General features: G+C 36.8%; 3 protein-coding genes across 10 annotated transcripts; all 3 read right to left on the reverse strand.

Moving 5' to 3' along the window:
- LOC109708130 (histone acetyltransferase MCC1) lies at positions 1,139–4,450 on the reverse strand. 6 transcript variants are annotated; one of them, XM_020229745.1, is made up of 6 exons: positions 4,302–4,450; positions 3,374–3,612; positions 3,132–3,276; positions 2,959–3,058; positions 2,651–2,879; positions 1,139–1,513 (listed from the first exon to the last, which is right to left on the reverse strand). In XM_020229745.1, the coding sequence occupies exons 2-6, from the start codon at positions 3,478–3,480 to the stop codon at positions 1,330–1,332; spliced, it is 765 nt and encodes a 254-aa protein (XP_020085334.1). In that variant the 5' UTR covers positions 3,481–3,612; positions 4,302–4,450; the 3' UTR covers positions 1,139–1,329. The 6 variants fall into 6 exon arrangements, with proteins under 6 accessions (XP_020085334.1, XP_020085329.1, XP_020085330.1 ...); XM_020229740.1 differs by having other exon boundaries at positions 3,132–3,294; XM_020229741.1 differs by having other exon boundaries at positions 3,132–3,294; positions 4,176–4,303.
- On the reverse strand, positions 5,723–10,168 carry LOC109707537 (alpha,alpha-trehalose-phosphate synthase [UDP-forming] 5-like). Of its 2 annotated transcripts, none has more exons than XM_020228863.1 (5): positions 10,054–10,168; positions 9,861–9,933; positions 7,210–9,322; positions 6,641–6,914; positions 5,723–6,282 (listed from the first exon to the last, which is right to left on the reverse strand). In XM_020228863.1, the coding sequence occupies exons 3-5, from the start codon at positions 9,195–9,197 to the stop codon at positions 5,974–5,976; spliced, it is 2,571 nt and encodes an 856-aa protein (XP_020084452.1). In that variant the 5' UTR covers positions 9,198–9,322; positions 9,861–9,933; positions 10,054–10,168; the 3' UTR covers positions 5,723–5,973. The 2 variants fall into 2 exon arrangements, with proteins under 2 accessions (XP_020084452.1, XP_020084453.1); XM_020228864.1 differs by having other exon boundaries at positions 9,843–9,933.
- Positions 13,227–17,971, reverse strand: LOC109707893 (the record flags this gene model as incomplete). 2 transcript variants are annotated; one of them, XM_020229421.1, is given in 12 exon segments in its annotated part: positions 13,227–13,577; positions 14,089–14,170; positions 14,507–14,553; positions 14,678–14,759; positions 14,935–15,045; positions 15,455–15,526; positions 15,995–16,242; positions 16,320–16,391; positions 16,501–16,581; positions 17,071–17,128; positions 17,226–17,354; positions 17,812–17,971. In XM_020229421.1, coding segments are annotated over 12 exon segments (1,226 nt in total), but the record flags the coding sequence as incomplete, so codon positions are not given.

The following is an 18,171-nucleotide window of genomic DNA, read 5'->3' on the forward strand; positions in this document are numbered from 1 at the left end:
AACCAAAGATCAGCATAAAAAACAAGAGACTTCAACAATGCAACCAAAGATCAGCATAAAAAACAAGAGACTTCAAATGAACAGATCTATGGTTTGCTAATGGTTATGAAGATGACCACAAGAATAACTCTCAATTGATTGCCCACAAGATTCAGTGCAAATCAAGTTTATCCAGTTCCAATGACAGTGAAAGAAAGAGTCATAGAAAAAGCCATAAAGTGACAAAACAGCAAGAACGAATGGTGTTGCTTGTGATGCAAAAAATAAGGGTATTACTTATTACTATCTATTGCATACATGTACATAAGCAGGGCATTTTAGTCTTTTTCTTTTTAGCTTGCAGAAGCAATTTATATCCAATGGTTAATGCACACCTGATCCTACATTCTACATGAAAATACCATAGTATTTTCCTAAATATTCTAAGCTCAAATCTCCAGCACTCCCTAATACATGAATGATGGCCGATAAATGAGAATGCAAGAAAAGCACACTGAGAGATAACAGAGGGTAATCTCTATTTATTCATAGGGACCCATCAAATCATACACCATTCAATGTTCCAAAATGCAGTGGTTGAACCTGCATATGCGGATCAAAGGCTTGGCCATGAACCATAGATCCCATCAGCATATGGCATAACACTGGACAATGAGCACATGAATAGACCACCAAGTATCATGTATGATAAGCAAAGATAAGTAGGTTTGGTGTTTCTATAATTACCTATTCAAACTCTTGAATACCAAATTTGATATGTAGAGCTTTGTTGATTTGTTCTCATTATTCATTATTTCATACTCGGCATATCTTCCTCACACTAATTTACTTGAATTTCAGAAGTTTAATATCACAACAACCTACAATATATGCTAGTCATTGAAAGTTCTGTCTTATTCTTATTGATTCTTATAAAGAGTTTGCTATTATTCATCACATATTCGCATACCAGGATAAGTTGCATTGATATGAAAACCTCAATGCAAGCCACCTCTTAAACGAACCATTAATGAGCATCTCAAGTGTGGCTTGGAAATCACACCCGAGTATGATTCAATATTAAGCCAGCGCAATAACTATGCCCAATCCCTCCAACTACAATACTAAATTGGAAATTTTATCTTAATAGGCAAAAAAATAATTGATATACCAGGATAAGTTAACTGAAATATAATTTTACAGAATAAACATCATGCTAAGTGAAGCAAGGATACAACAACAAGCAATAAAAGGAGGTGTGATTTTTTAATTCCATTGATGCCAAATTAAGTTTCTGTTAAAAAAAAAAAAGAAGAAGAAATGGTAGGAGGTCACTGACTCAAAAGCTAGTTAAACACACTGACAAGTAGTATCTCCACCACCAAGTATCCTCTTGTTCTGGGTTACTAAAAGAGTGCTTGCTTCTTTACATCTGGACCATCTAGGGATATTTTTCTCCTCATGTTTCCATATCTTTGCAAGCACCTTCTTTAAGAATCCCCTGAAGTATACCGCAAATGCAACCACAATTTCCCTGCACAGAATTGGTGAACATTACTAAGATCTGTCTAAGACTGCAGAAACTAAGAGTGGATATATAAGTTCACATATCAAGTGTCAAGTAACCATGAAGTATACGAAGTCTTGTAAACCACTTCCTGGATGTTAACGATGTACAAGGGATGGAGTGAAAACGTCAATGCTAGCCATACCAGACCTATTCTCTTAGTTGAATCTGATTTAATAGGGGCAAACCTTTACTCGTCTTAAAAACTGTGTTCAGCCATAAAAATGTATGAGGATATTTAGTATGTTGGCAAATTGCATGCCAATTTGGATCAATTTTCAGCCTTTGTCCACTCAACAGAAGATTGAAGATAAGAGAAAAGAACTCTCTCCACACTTTCCAGGGCAAACAGGGTATATCTTTACAGTTGTATAAGAGGCTAATTAAGCAAGTCAGAATCATGTTTGGGGAGGCTTTGAACTTGAATTTGCAGTGGGGATCATATCGTGGGTTTGAAATGGTATGGGCTTGTATAACTAAGTGAACTTTCTTTTCTTATTAGTGGATCTTTCATGCGCATCTGGATCATATTGATCCGTTGATATAGTTTTGATCCCCCTTTTCTCTCTTTTGTCTCCTTTCTATATGTATCATTGGGTCGTTCCTCAAAGGCATCCTAATTTTATGACCTCATATAATAAGTAAAACAATCAAGTTTAGACTGATAATCAACTAGCTTCAGAAAGGAGCACTTTCATTGAGTATGAGGAAAAGATGTTATAGGCTGCTTTCATTACTGCTTTTACTTAATGTGAAAGTTGTTTTTGATGTTTTCAAGAGTATTCTAATTTCTACTACCCCTATATCAAATGATCTACCATATGATAGTTGAAAATTAGCCATAAAATTCATGGCTAAACATTTGAAGAGTTGTAAAATAGAAATACTAGAGGATAATAATTAGTCAATTTTACAAGTAAACAAGAATGCATCACCAGTTTCTCATGAACCAAGGAGTTAACAAGATGAAATATAAGTGCATATCCGATGGTACAAGGCCAAGTGTGCTTTTGCATATTATAGCAAAATGAGATTATGCAACTCCCAAATTTTTAAACAATAGTACCAACGAGTTAGATTCTAGGAAAAGCCAGAAAAACTTACAGTGGTGAGCAAGGCGACCGACCACCATTAACATAGTACACAAACAAGTACGAGTCATAATGCTGGCCTCTAATATAGTAAAATTTTGGCAGCCTTCTTACAAGCTTAAATAACATCTTCTTGTAGAAATTGATGGCAGGCTGATTGTAAGAAATGACATGCAAGTACACTGCTCTGCAATTTGATATACTTGTAGCATATTTTATTACCTCTTGAACAAGCGAAGTAGCTGAAAAAACAGTATTAAAGGTAAGTAAATTGAGTTATAGAGAAGTTGGTGAATCCAAAAATTTATTACAGGTACCTACCAATCCCCAGGTTTCTGTACTCGTCTACTACACCAAGAGTTAAGATATAAACAAGTGTTAGATCTTTCCTTGGGCTATTGTACCTAACCAAATCTTCAATCTGTAAATGCAATCAATAAGTTACATGGCAATTTTTTGAAACGATGGCATTTCTACTATAAACTTTCAGATACCTCACTATCTTTTGCTGCGATTATTCTTGTAGTGACAAATCCAATAAGCTCATCACTTTCACCATTTGGCCTGCTGATATCAACAGCACCCCACGAGACAATTCCATGGCTATTGACAACGTTCAAGAAGAATTCTCTCTCATACCTATGAATATCCAGAGAACTGAGAACATCCGCTAGTATTCACACAAAGAAAAGTTGCATATACATACAAAAATAGAAATTATCTGGAATCTCAGTACCTTATTGGGAATAAGTTAACATGAATCTGCTCAAGAATTTCAATATCAGAGGGTCGAATTGGCCTATATACTATGGATGGGCGGTGTGCAGAACTACGGTCTAACATCAGAAGCTTCGCAATGCCACAGCTTGAGGAACATCCAAATACAATTCTGGCTCCATTCAAAACACAAACGATACATCAGCCATGCTGTCATCCCCTGTAAGTGCCATACCAAGTTTGCAACTAGCTAGTTTCCTGTAATATTGAAAGGAAGCCATTAAAACAATTCCTACTAAGGAAGAGGGTGGATCTTATTCTCTTCGTACACCTCTTCGTACCCAATTTTGCCAGCTTATTCCTTGATAAGAAAAGCTTCGTAGAACAATATTCTTAAATTTTGTATGACGACAAACACCAATATTATTATAAATCAGCAGAACAACATTAGAAACGCAAGTAAATAAACAAGAACACAAAATTGCTCTCTACAAAATCTTTGATTATACAATCTAATAAAGATCAACAAGAAAATATTTGATTTAAGCAAATCATGCCCAATCTGAAGCAACAGCTTAAATTCCCACTCCCCATAATAAGATAAGATAATCCCGATCCAAAAGAACTACCTTTTTCAACATCAAAAAAACATCAATTGCATGACTCATGAACTCGATTGCCTATACACCATTAACCGATCAGAGAGGTAGAGTAAAACCCTAGTATTCCCTAACCCCGAAATCGGTTTCATTAGTTTGTACAACTAACCCTAGGTGCATGCAAGGAAAGCACAATTAGCTCCAATCATATGAAATTCTTACTGATTTACATCAAATTTTAGGCAATTTTCCGATAAATCCGTCCACGAATGAAGAAGAAAACAAAGAATTGTCCGACACATCATAGATTCTCGATACGAAAAGAGTGAATTGGAGAACATGAATTACCCGTGAATCCAAAGAAGTGGAAGAGATCGTTACACGCGTCGCTCGATCGATCGATCGATCCGATCGTTCTCGTTTCCTCTGCTTGCAACACCTCCTCTGGGGTCAAATGGAGACTCTTCTTCGTTTTCATATACACAGGCCTCGGGGGCAAACACGTGCTTCGGTTCATTTTCTTAATTATAGGCCCATGGGCCATAAAGTACAAGGCCCCGTAAATTGTTGAGCTGAAAACCACTTTTCAAGTCAAAGCCGGCTTTTAAAAGCTAGGCCGAACCCCTCCTATAAATTAGTGTTACGAGACTGACATATAGGGCCCACATCTAGGTCCGACATATCCGGTTCGGACCTGGTTTTGGCCCAACACGGCCTGCCCCAGTCTATTGGCTGAATTATAAAAATCAGGGCAAACTGTATAAGTATTACTTTTTTTTTTTTTTTTGGGTCTGGTTTAATTTAAACCCCTGGGTGATATGTTGATGGAACTAAAGAGAGAGGTAATTGAGAGACGTTGATAATTCTTTAATTTAAGGGATGGAATATGAAATTATGTGCTCCTTTATATAGTAGAATTTTCTTCTTTTTATTCTTTTTTCTTTAATTTTTGTAAGGTGTAGTGTGTTATGGAGTTTTGAAGGATGGATACCCTTTTTTTTTTTTTTTTTTGGAATCTAAAAGCTTGCAGTGGAGTACCAAAGATTGCGTATGGATGTATTTCCTATGTATTGTTTTCAAGAAGATTAGCATTTTCACATTTTTCTCTTTTATTTTTCATTTTAAGAATACATCCAATTGATGCTGATAGTAATCGAGTGACAGGCTGACAGCAATGATCTGATAGAGACTGGGGGATGGTGGCTGTTTGTTAATGTGCCAGTCATATGCCCTGTTCTATTAACTTGGCCAGCTTAATTTGCAACAGCACCAAATCTGACAGAGACTAGAGAAAGGTGGTTGTTTCTCAGCGCGACAATCATTTGTATTGTTCTAATTAACTTGAGAGAGAGAGAGAGAGAGAGAGAGAGAGAGATAAATTGTCCATACTTGTTGCTGTACCTGTGTTCTGTGATCTCAAACTGCTATTGATGCAGCAGCAGTCCTTCGTTGTGCGCGAGCAAAACAATCAACATGCGCCATGCGTAATTAGCATCATATCGACGACCTTCAGAAAATTTTCAGATTACATGTTCGAGCACATCTTCTAGAGAGAAATCTGAAAGCTGCGTCAACTAGCAAGTACCTCGAAGAACATGACAGCTTACCTGATTCTGCTTTCCAATAGTAATGCTCCCCTGGGTACCTAAAGAGTAGTCTGACAAATTTATAAGCGTCAAATTCGGCCACACAACAATTAGTATTTGATTAATACGTTCAACTCTGAAAAACTCAACCATTTATAAATTGTGTACAAAAAAGCTGATTTATGGAAAACATTCTGGTCACTGAAGAGTCATTTGATGAATAAAAAAAATATGTACACGAAACATATTACCAATCCATATGAGGCCAAACCAAAATGTATATATCACAGCATCTTGATGAAGGTTTAAGCTCTCTCACATTTGCGACGGTGAGAATAAACAAACCACAGCATAACTCACTGAACTCAAACATGCTAATAAGAACCAATATATACACAGGAGTAAACCTAACATGGCTTTTCACAACTAACTTGTCAGGTGGAACTTTGAGAAGCAGAAGCCTGAGCCGTGTGGTCCGAAACCGAAGCAAGGCCCTGTAGCATTCTCACAATCTCCGTAGTATCCTCCAAATAGTACTTTGCTTTGCTCGGCTTCTGACCAACTGTGCAAGCGAATAGTTCTGCCACAGGAGACAAGGCAGGCCCCGAGATCGTGCCGTTGATGAACTCGAACATATCCTCATCGGACCTATCATCGCCAATACAAAGAACAAAATCCGCTCGCAACCCCCTCTGCTGCATGTTGGAGAGAAGTCGTTCCGCCACCAGGCCTTTAGTGACACCCTGTATGACAAGAATAGATTTAATTTGTGTTACTTAAATGTAGGATAGAAAGGAGAATTTTCTTCAAGAACCTAGAAATTTCAGGAGGACTTGCACCTGGCACGACACCACCTACATGAAAAATTTATCGAGAACCCACTTTTCCCCAAAAAATTTTTTGCAGCTCATAATTTTTGTATTCTCTTGACAAACGTATCCCAACATAATGATAGCCTAAAGAGAAACATAATAACAAATCCTAACAAGTTTTAAACATTAAACTCAATCCCAAATAAGAAAACTTAAGCAAAATAAACCATAACATAAATATGTGACAGATCCCGTAACATTGAGCTATCAAATGAAAATTTGAGCTGACCTGCGGTTTAACTTCTACAATATGTTGGCCGCTCTTTACGGAAACAGGTTCATTAGAAAGAACACTCTCCAAATGATCTAGGAGTTCTTTAGCCTGGCATGATCCAAAGTCTGGGTCAGCATACTGATAATGCCAAACAAGCGCGCTTTCTTTAGCCTCTATAGCGGAACCATCAGTTGTTTCCGTGTACAGCTGCATAACCGGCTCAGCAATCTGCTTCCAAGCGAAGTCAGCCACAGGCACACATGTTTCCCATTCTGCGTCATTGTTTTGCCTAAGACACGGTTTTAGTTCAGAACGACTCGAACTAACCCAATAATGCACAATTAAACACATATAAGATGATGATATTATTTTGTCACATTATCAATTAAATCTCCCCTTCTCTTCTTGATTGATAAAACAGATGACATAGGTCAAAAGGCAAAGTAAATGATAGGATGGAAAAAAAGTAAGGTGCTTTTACATGCATATTCCTGCAAAATCTATGCACATAGGTGGTAGTTGTCTTTTTACACATAAGAAAGCAAGTTTTTGAAGGGCATATATGACAATGCCAGGTCACACACCTTATAAAGTAGCCGTGCTCTGCGGCAATTACCAGCTTATCGCAGGAGGAAAACCAGATGCTCAGTGTCTCTTTATCTCTCCCACTTAGAAGAAATACAATGTTCTTTGGATCCTTGCACAAACTATTCAAGATATCAATAGCCTCAGATGTTGGTTTTTTGTTTATAGATGTCTGAGGCATAATAGTGCCATCGTAATCTAACAGGATAGCGCGGTTCTTGGTCCTCTTGTAAGCGGAAACTATATGCTCAACAGATAGCTTCTTGAAATTTGGATCGAGGGCTATAACCCTAAACCCTAATCCAAACCCAATCCCCCAACACCTCCTCCTATTGTGGTCCCTGCAAGCCCTCTCCAAGTCTTGAATGAAGCTATTCGCCCAATACCCAACATCGTGAGTACTCACATACCGAAAGTGCTTCTCATGGCGTAACTGCTTCTCAGGGTCTTTCATTTCTAAAGCAGATACCATGGCCTCAGCCACTGACTCGATGTTCCATGGATTGACACGAATCGCCCCACTTAGTGACGGAGAACAACCGACGAATTCGGATACAACCAACATGCTCTTTTTTGGAATGGAAGGGTCTAATTGCAAAATGTCATCCAATTTCTCATTTCCTTGGCGGCAAATTATGTACTTGTAAGGTATTAGGTTCATTCCATCCCTCACTGCAGTAACAAGACAACATTCGGCAATCGCGTAATAAGCGATTCTCTCGTAGAACTGAAGTGGGTTATCGATTAGTACAACCGGCTCATAACCCGGCCTTCCAAATGTCTCATTTATTCTTTTAGCCGTGAAATGAATCTCAATTTGCACCTCTTGCACATCTTTCCCTCTGCCTCGGGCTGGGTTAGCAATCTGAACCAAAACCGCCTTTCCCCTCCATTCAGAGTGTTGCATAAGTAAATGCTCCATGGCGAGAAGCTTTAAGCTTATTCCTTTAAATATATCCATATCATCCACTCCAAGTAACACAACCTGATCCTTGAACCGATCTCTAAGCTCTTTAACTCGAGATTCGGTCTCAGGAAAATTCAAAACCTGTTCTAACTGTCCCATGTGAATCCCAACAGGTAGAATTTTGATACCAACAGTACGACCGTAATACTCAATCCCTATATAACCCCTTTTTGATTGATAAGCAAGGCCGAGCATCCTACTACAGCATGAAAGAAAATGCCTTGCATAATCAAAAGTATGGAAACCAATAAGATCGGCATTCAAAAGAGCTCTAAGGAGTTCATCTCTAACAGGAAGTGTTCGATAAATCTCGGAAGAAGGAAATGGGCTATGGAGAAAGAACCCGAGTTTCACTCTATTAAATCTTTTCCTTAAAAATGTGGGCAAGACCATTAAATGGTAATCATGGACCCAAACGAAATCATCGTCCGGGCTTATCACCTCCATAACCTTATCTGCGAATATCTTATTCACCGAGACATAAGCTTGCCAGAGGGATCGATCGAACCGCCCGCCCAAGTCGGGGGAAAGGGGGAGCATGTAGTGGAACAAAGGCCATAGATGTTGCTTACAAAAACCATGATAGAATTTAGAGAAAAGGTCGGACGGAAGGAAAGTGGGAACACATTTGAAAATCTCCAGCAGGGTTTGGGAAACATCATCTTGTTCTCTTGGCTCTATCTCTTCTCTCAAGCAACCGATATAGATTACTTCGGTATCATCCCCAAGACCATCTTTTAATTGCAATATTAGTGAATCCGCATCCCAACTGAAGTTCCAACCAGTGCCGTCGGGCCTTCGGTGGGCCCGAAGGGGAAGCTGATTTCCGACAACGATCACCCGCTCTTGAGAGAGGGAGGATGGGGCATCAGAACTGATGCTGCCCAGGTTTTCCTCATCTAGATCAGAGATGACGCCAGCCACTGTATTCACTCTCGGTAGCCTTTTTGCGCAGCGGCCCAATGTTGGCGATTCGCCAGACACGAGGTCCAAAAGGTTCGAATAAGACCTCGAAACCATTTACGAGTGCAATCCCTTGCGCAGTATGAGAAGGGTCAATGTGATTAAGATATGCTCTCTCTCTCTCTCTCTCTCTCTCTCTCTCTCTCTCTCTCTCTCTTCTTGCTAATTCACAGTAAGATTCTCTACAAGAAGATCAGAGCAATTTGTGTCAGAAACATCAGCGGAATATATAATCGAAATTTTGGCGCAAATGCGCAGAGCATTAATGCAGATCTGAGCCAGATAAATCATAATCCTAACTAGTGGAATAGCTTGGTGGGATCATCAACAAATATAAATTTACTACTAAAAAAATGGCAAGTTCTAAGCATTTGAACATAGTGAAAAAAAGAAAAGAAAAAGACAGGACTTTTTGTTGTTAGATCATTTTCTTTGAGCAGTCCTTGGGAGTAAAATTGTGATTATTGCAATACCTAAATCAAATGAAAATGCACAAACTGTAGGAATAAGAATTTCAAATCACCAAATTGCTATTCCTCTCTCATCCTGAACCCCCAAAACACCAAATCAGTAGCCCAATAGACTTAATATAATTAGTGTCCCACACTTCCATGCAAGCTCCAAAAAAAAAAAAAAGGACAGAAACACACATGCAAGATCAGAAAAAATTTCTAAATGGAGGATCATCCAAGAGATGGATACCAGACAAAAAAAAACTACCACTTTTGTTGGTGATGAAGCTCTTTGAAGGGCTAGCAGCATTAGTTGCAGAGAGGTGCAGCTGGGATGGAAACTAAGAAGCAGGAAAACACAAGAAAAAAAGAGGGGAAAGGGAACAGTGCAAAAGAATCAGAGAATGGGGTGGGGAAAAGGGCTATTGGAGAACTCATCATGGATGATTAAAAGAAGTTACCTTTAGATATGAAGAGAAGATTGCAAAATATCACCACCCATAAAGAAATGGAGAGAACAGAGTTTATTACTTGGTAAAAATACAAGCAAGGAAAAAGACAAGAGTACCTGACCAAACTCTCTCTCTTATTGACACATGGTCTTGGAGTTTTGGAGAAGAGAAAGAGAAAGAGAGTGCAGAGTTATCTCTTGGCATAAAGAGAGAAAAAATGACTGGTGACACCCGAGAAGTCCCTCTTTCTCTCTCTCTCTTTCTCTATCTCTCTCTCAGCTTTTGGGTAGTGACAACAAATGGATTGGAGGGTGCAGATAGAAAAGTGACTGATTCCCCCCTCACTCTCCACCACCTTTCATAGTGCAGGGTATGGAGGTGGCACTGTAGGAGTTGGATACTGTTTACTGTGCAAGCAAGAGAACAGTGAGTTTATATTTTATTTATTTTTTTTTTTTTTAAAAAAAAAAAAGAGAGCATGTGGTGATCATATACCAGTCTCAAATAAATACTAAATTGTTGAAAATGAGAAAAATGTATGTAGTGATTATATACCCCTCTTAAATAAATATCAGTAAATTTTTGAAAAAATAATGTACATTAGTAACAAATTTAAAATCAATGAAAATCATCATTACAAAAGTGAACTGGTGCATATTTGACTCTACGGATTTCCCACCGGTATGAGAAAAAAATCTGAAATGCACCAATTATATTACTATTATTTTTTAAATAAAATTTTTAAAATAAAATATTAATTTTTTATAAAATATAAAAATTATTTTTTTTAAAAAAAATCAAACATGCGAAAAATAATTTTTCAACCAAAAAATTATTATCTAAGTTATTTTTCGAAAACCAAATACACCCTGCTGGGGGGCCCACAGAGATTACTCTCCACCGTTGGATCAAATTTCAGAAAAAAGCTGGTGCTTCGGTGGGCCCAGGAGGAACAGGGGCCGCTCAGATCGCATCGTTAGGTGAGCACATGGGAGGATAAGTTGTACCTGCGGATATGTTTTACCCTAGTGTGTCACGACGACATTTTGTGGCGGGGGCTCCGCGGATTGGCGCGGGCGAGTGATTATACCCGCAAATTATATAATCATGAATAAAATTTTTTCATAAATTTTTAAATAGTCAATATTTTTATTCATATTCAAATATAAAGTAGATACAAACAATTTTTAAAAATATATCACAACATATAATACATAATATAAAATTTTAAAAACTCATGAATACAGATAGAAATTGTCAGGTTTAAACAACGCCCATTATTGATTTGGTTTGCTATGATTATTTTATTTTTAGATAAATTGAGATTTATAAAATTCGACAGTTTCCGCTTCTTTTTTTAGAAGTTTGATCGAAAAGGTCTAATACATTATATAAAGATAATTAAATAAAAGATAAGAATGGCCAAGGTAGAACTTATTAAAACTAAAGAATAACCAAGATTGAATCAATTATAACTCTTCACATCACAAATTGCGGTACAACAACGATATGCATGAAGTCATTATATTGAAGCTGATTATATTTACTAAATTTGATTATTAGTAGTGATCAATTTTGATAAATGTACCTTTTAATAGTAAGATTCACTCTATTATTGTTTATTGCCTGATCTCCAAAAAATAGACCATCATTTTATCCCGTACATTAATTATTTAACTACATTAATTTTAATTACTCTATTTTTTTGTTTTATAACTCCACATAATCCTGTTATCTCCTGCCAAGTCCCTTTGGAAATGACACAACTTACAGAGGATTAGTATTGATCGGATGATTAGAGTGATTGATATCATTAAGATAACAATACATCACTTACATAATTAATTAGAGTAAAACAATCCTATTTATAGAGACGAGAATCTGTACGAATAAAGAAACCCCAGATTACAACAGCATGAATTTGGATAATAATAGGATAATAACACAACATAGGGAGGTTAAACTTTAATTTGTATTATTTAATATTAAATTTGATTTATAATAATTTCTATATAATTTTTATAGGAGTAAAAGAAAATGTAATAATTGAAAATCTAATGAATCGAAACGTTAATAATTCCCATGTACCCGAGAGTTGCATAGGCATGCGTTCGTGTCGATTCGCCGTCTCTACCAGGAGGAATTCTATATTATCACACTTACGCCACGTCATTAATAACAAGCCAATCACATTTCTTCATTTCAAACAAAAGTAAAATAAAAATATTTTTTTACAATAATGATGGAACATATACCACTAAAAAAAGATATTTAATTAATTTGTTACGCCACATCACCAATATACCCTTTTGCATTCTAGAATTTTTCCTCTACCAAAGCCAAACAGTTGAAGCAAGGGTGGAAGTGCAACACGTGGCAGGCTGAAAAACAATATGGGCCGTCCCTGTCAAGTACTGGCCCAAATGGGCCCAGATCCACATCCCCTGTCCCCATCGTGATGGGGCCCAGCGTTTTGGGGTCAAGCTTTCACTCCCAACCGTCCATATTGGATCTACTTAGATTTTTTTTTTTTTTTGGTTAAAATTATATAAAACTTATCCCCAATATCATCCATTTTGATAACCTTCAAATTTTTAATTTTACTATCTAACATTTTACTTTATTTAATTTGAGTCAGTTAGTAAACCTTTAACTTCAAGATTTGAACATAGTCGTTTATCCTTATAAATTTATTTAATATTATTTTATACAATATACATGACTATAAATTTAAAATAAACAATTAACTAAGATTATCTAAAGAGCTATCAAATTACTGACATCAAACAAATTGAGGACAGGATGTCAGTCAAACAGGGCGTTTTTTTTTTCCCCAGAGATATTATTGCAACCAGAGAGTTTTGGAACATGCAAGTAGGGTCACCATTTTGAAAGAAAATATAGGATTGATTGCCGATGATTCCAGAAAGAGAGATTCAGAAATCACTAGCACTCGCAATCAGTCTATGATGTTAACTACCACGACAATCAATTGCAGCCACAATATCACCATGAAGCTCATCTTACGATTTACGATTATGGACCTTATGTAACATAAAGCATAATATGGAATGGATGCATACACAATAGAAATTTTGATTTTACCTATCAAGTTGGGTCAGATTGGGTTGTGTTGGGTTAGAACCTAAACCAACTCAAACTCTATAGTGAACAACCAAACAGAAGGTCTACTTCATCTTGCAACTACAATTTCAGGGAAAAAGAAAATCTGTTGAAAATAGGTTTACGAGACCATATGAAGTTTGTAATAGCACAATTAGGATCAAAAACCCCATAATGGGTAATTTTTAGTGATGACAAGATGTATTTCTAATTACAGCACATTCTGAGAGCTACTGATTCATACCTTGGTGTTAGAACTGCTGGAAGATTTGTAGCTCCCAGTTGAAAAGCAAGTTCGATTTCTTTATGTTTGTATTAAACAGATCTCATAGAACAGCTCCTGTCATAAACCGATGGTTCAGTACTGCCTCGGCAATCGGGCGTTGACGGTAATCAGGGTTCAACATTGCCTGTTATAGAAAATAGATGAAGGATGGAAAGATTTACATGGAAGTATATACTCCAGAAGAAAGGGGAAAGAAAAGGAAAAAAAAAAGAGGAGCATGAACTATATACATGCTTGTGAAATTTTAGAGCATGAGAAATACCAATTTTTTGTGTTATAGAATGCAATAAAGCATCACAATAATCATAAAAATGAAGTATTGGACAGGTAAAAAAGATAAAATTTGAAAATAAACGACAATCCAAACACACAACAAACTTGCTTGTTTTCTCATTTGAACTAAATTGTGGTTAATAATCTAATTCAATTAACAGTAACAGGTACCCGTAACTGGGGTTTGATAGAAGTGAGAGAGCACTTTTCCTTTTATATGTTACAGTTACTTCTGTTTCTATCCAAGGCCCAAACTAACAGATATAAAATAGGAAAGTACTCGCTCTGCATTAGAAATCAAATAATATACACCTGCCACAGAGAGAGAGAGAGAGAGAGAGAGAGAGAGAGAGAGAGTAAACCTTAAGCAATTCCCAACCGGCACCATCACCTAGATCCAGAAAATTGACAGCTTCAACTAAACGGTCATCAGCTAGGCAATATCTACAACATCATGTTAAAATAATCATCTTTATATGTGTATAAGCCAATGGAGCATTAATAGTACACCTTGACATGGGTAGACAAAATTCAAGCGTTATTCAGGTTTCTGTCATGTGCACCATCCAAAGACAAAAAAGGGCAAAACAATGATTATGAGAAGTTTGGGTATTAACAAGGTCGGTGAAAATCAAGACCTAAGAAAATTAGTTCAAATGCGCTTTAGGACACCCGCATCATCAATAATAGTATCTAATACGTTTAGGCATTCTCCAATGAACGTAAAAACAAACAAACAAGATAGGCCATATATAGTAATAAAATAGAGAAAGTTCTTACTCTCTTGCAGCATCAAGATCAAGCTGAAAAGTGCTCTCAAGAAGCCTCTGCAAGATTGCAATTGCACTTAATTATAAGACTAACAATTGAATTAAAGAACAATCATAGAACAATCACATGATTTTCTTCACACAATAAGGAGCATGGTGCAATGAGAAAACTATTGCTCACTTGCAAAGAAATGCTATCCATGATGCCCATTTCACAAAATGGAACAAATGCTAAGTAAGCAAAAAGAAGCCCTGCTTCATATCTGCTCATAAACATGAAGAGAATAAGAATATGCAAAAACTATTATTTCAAGAGTATCTACTATTGTGACAACTATTTGGTGGTACAAACAAACTAATAGTAGAAAAGAAACAAAGGTGAAATATACCCACGTGTATCTTGTAGCATACAATGCCGAAGGTTTATATGAAACTTACATGTCATCAGCTATCCCAAAAGCTCGCTTTTCCAACGGAGTGAAGGCCCCAGCAGCCGAAGCCCGTCGCCATAGTCCTTCCGACAATGCTCCTTTTCCTATAGAAGAAAGCCTGCCATTTCTCACATATCAACAGTAAATTTCATGCACTGCATTATTAGCATAACGAAGCAAGAAGACTGATATAACTCAATCAGTATATATCTTTATTAGCCAACTTTTCTTTCACTACTACTGATGCAGCCAAAGTTTGCAAATTTGGGCCTCAATTGAAGGACCAATTGATTGTGCCAGACAGAGATATGTTTGAGTCGATTTGGGCTAGTTGCTTGAGACTTGAGCCAAGGATTGAAATTAAAGCATCATCTGTCATTATGTAAATTATTATATCAAGTCAATTTGCATAGTGTTCGATCATATTGGAGTCTACTGCTTATTTCAGTCGAAAACTAAGTTGTTTGGGTCACGTCAGTTTGAATCAATAAGAAAGAGTAAAGGAGAGGTGAAGAGGATCAGCATACCCAATATCAACTGAAAATGCCAAGTCACGGAGTCGTGGAATGAGATAAGTTGCGTCTTTCTCCACTACCGTACTGTCAAATAGAAAGAAACCTGATCAACTACTTGATTTGAAAAACAAATATCTATGATGCAGGTAAAAGTGCACAGAACTTGCCTAAACTGTAGATTATTTCAAAATTAGTGATACCTGAACATCAATTAATTTTTTTTTTTCTCTTACCACCTAAACTTATAGTTATGTCGATCTCACTACCTCTCCAGCAGAACTGAATGATAATTTGACTTTCTTTGATGGAATTTTCTGTAACCAAACGTAATGTTTTGTGACTTAACACAATAATCTGTGATTTTTTTAAGGAAACCGTCAAACTCTAACAGAACTGAATTTTCCGAAATCAAAATAAATGTAGGGTCATGGTAAGATTAGAATTTTTCAGGCACCCATTTCAAAATATAGTATAGATTGGGTACAGACAGTAATATTTTTTTCCAAAAGAAATAATACAAATGAGAATTGTCATATGCGATAAATGACATACTTGAGAACAACAGAAGAAGGGCCGAGACTCTGGTGTAGTCTATCATGGTCATGCAAGTAGGCAAGGCCGTTCATAGCACCATTAAGCAGTTTGAGAACAAAAAATCTTCTGCGTTTTACTTTTTGCCCCTTATCAAATGGATTCCAGAATTTCTGGTCTTTTTGCAAAAGGTCCTTCGAAACATCTTCACTTGCTATCTTAGCGTAGTCTGCGGCACTATACTTTCCATCATTGCGAAAAATAAGCCACTGCAAAAAAGATTCATTACACCATTTACTAAAAGAATAATATGAAATGGTATACTAGAGTTGTTGCTGTAGAGAACCTGCTCCCCTGTTTTTGTCTCAAAAGCTCCTAACAGAAATTGGATATTCTGACAAATGTTCTTGGAGTCACTCTGCAATAAGTATAATAACCAGATAAATTTTAAAATTTAGAATTTGCTCCTTTTAATAACGCATCACGTGTTTAGCCTTTGTGTAAATATGTAGCATTGAGCAGTTTACTTGAAGAGAAGCATGAGCACTTAGCTCGTTGGCTGCCATCATATCAGCTTCAGTACCACCAGCACGTTGTCCCGGATATACCTTAATTAAAGGGCGAACCTCTTAGCGCATATATCATAGAATTTCATAGTTTGCCTTTTTCATGCAAAAATAATTCTCCAAAAGTTAAAATTAGCACATAATATGCACTATAAGTTAAGCACTAAAGATGAATTTTTGCTTGCTGGCAAGCTTTATAACACATATCTGCTAACTTCCAAGACGTTATGTAATATAATTGGTTTGTATACAACCCCTTAGTCAATACTATATTGCCTGTTAACATTTGTAGAAACTATGACAAACTATACCTTCACCTACATTATATTTTAAAAGGTTGTGTGGTCCTCTCATTTGCCAATGCATTTAGAAAACAAACAACATATTGCATGAATCAGCAAACATAATGCTGCTTGAAAGTTTAATCCACACATGTCAAAATTTTTAGAGAATGGAACTGTTAATCGATAAGCACTCTCAGATTTGTATTTAGAACAGAATTTGACAGGACAAAGCATGAACAGAGAGTACCTTAAATATAACTCGTGTTCCTTTAAGCGGACCCTGGACTACTCTTCCCTCATAAAGCCTGCAATGAAACTGTGATTGATAATATTAGTATCTTCTTATGAAACACTGGTAATCTTAAAAAAAAAGGAAACATATTCTAGTCCTAGAAAATGAACCTGATCTTCACTTGTCCCTCTCCAACATCCTGGACCCGTAGACGCTCAATCTCTTCCGGAGAATACCCAGGAACGAGTTCTTGCAATGCACCGCTATTCAAGAATCCTCCCGATCGAAATGATGAGTAGCTGTTTAATATAGGACACTAGTCAAATATAACAAAGCTATAGAAATTCTGCACACTAGATCTGGTTGAAAACTCCAAATAAAGAAGCGTAGTTCGCAAAGAGTAGATAATTTATGAATTACATGACATCAAGCTGGACCATCTTCCCTTTTTTTTTTTTTTTCATTTTTTCCCCTTTCTTTGCTGCCAGAAAAATTCCCAAATGTTGCAACTGGAACACGAAAAGATTGTCATCGAAACCCTAGTTGAAGAACAAAAACCCAGGTCTCTAAAATTTGCACTAAACCTTTATGATAAAGAATCGCTACGATCCTTAGGCAATCAATATAATTATCAATAAATATTCCAATCCTATAACAAAATCGGCAAAAGCAACCTAAAATCAAATGGGTGTCTCATTTTCTGCTACGTAGAAGAATTAAAAAGGCACCAAAAGGAGAGGAAAAAGATCACATAACCTCGTGATGTTCATGAACCCGTAGCTCCCAACGAACCTTCCGACCTCGAAATCGTCCGGGTCGGTTATCAAAGCGGCTGCGGCGGCGCGAAGCTTCCGCGGCCGTTCACGGCGGAGCATCGGAGCTATCGACGGAGATTGGGAGCGGCGTCCATGGTGGGTTGAAGTATACTAGTATAGATGTATAATTACTAATATATAAATCCTATTATTAACCAGGTTTTTTAATTAATCAATATAAAGACCAGTGACATCTAGAAGGGATACTGCACATTCTGGACCACGTCCTATAAAAATGAGTTTTTTTTTTAACTAAAAAAAAAAAATTTTTTTTTGGGTTGCCGAAAATAGGTCGGGGATA

Source organism: Ananas comosus, linkage group 3 (assembly GCF_001540865.1).
Source record: "Ananas comosus cultivar F153 linkage group 3, ASM154086v1, whole genome shotgun sequence".
Classification (NCBI taxonomy): domain Eukaryota; kingdom Viridiplantae; phylum Streptophyta; class Magnoliopsida; order Poales; family Bromeliaceae; genus Ananas; species Ananas comosus.

Coding starts and splice junctions, on each gene's coding strand:
- LOC109708130 (XM_020229740.1), bottom strand. CDS start 3,480: ATGTTAGACCGTAGTTCTGCACACCGCCCATCCATAGTATATAGGCCA. Junction 3,059..3,131: donor TCGCAGCAAAAGATAGTGAG/GTATCTGAAAGT, acceptor TTGCATTTACAG/ATTGAAGATTTGGTTAGGTA. Junction 1,514..2,650: donor CGGTCGCCTTGCTCACCACT/GTAAGTTTTTCT, acceptor AATTCTGTGCAG/GGAAATTGTGGTTGCATTTG.
- LOC109707537 (XM_020228863.1), bottom strand. CDS start 9,197: ATGGTTTCGAGGTCTTATTCGAACCTTTTGGACCTCGTGTCTGGCGAA. Junction 6,915..7,209: donor GAGCACGGCTACTTTATAAG/GTGTGTGACCTG, acceptor ACCGTGTCTTAG/GCAAAACAATGACGCAGAAT. Junction 6,283..6,640: donor TTGTAGAAGTTAAACCGCAG/GTCAGCTCAAAT, acceptor CTTGTCATACAG/GGTGTCACTAAAGGCCTGGT.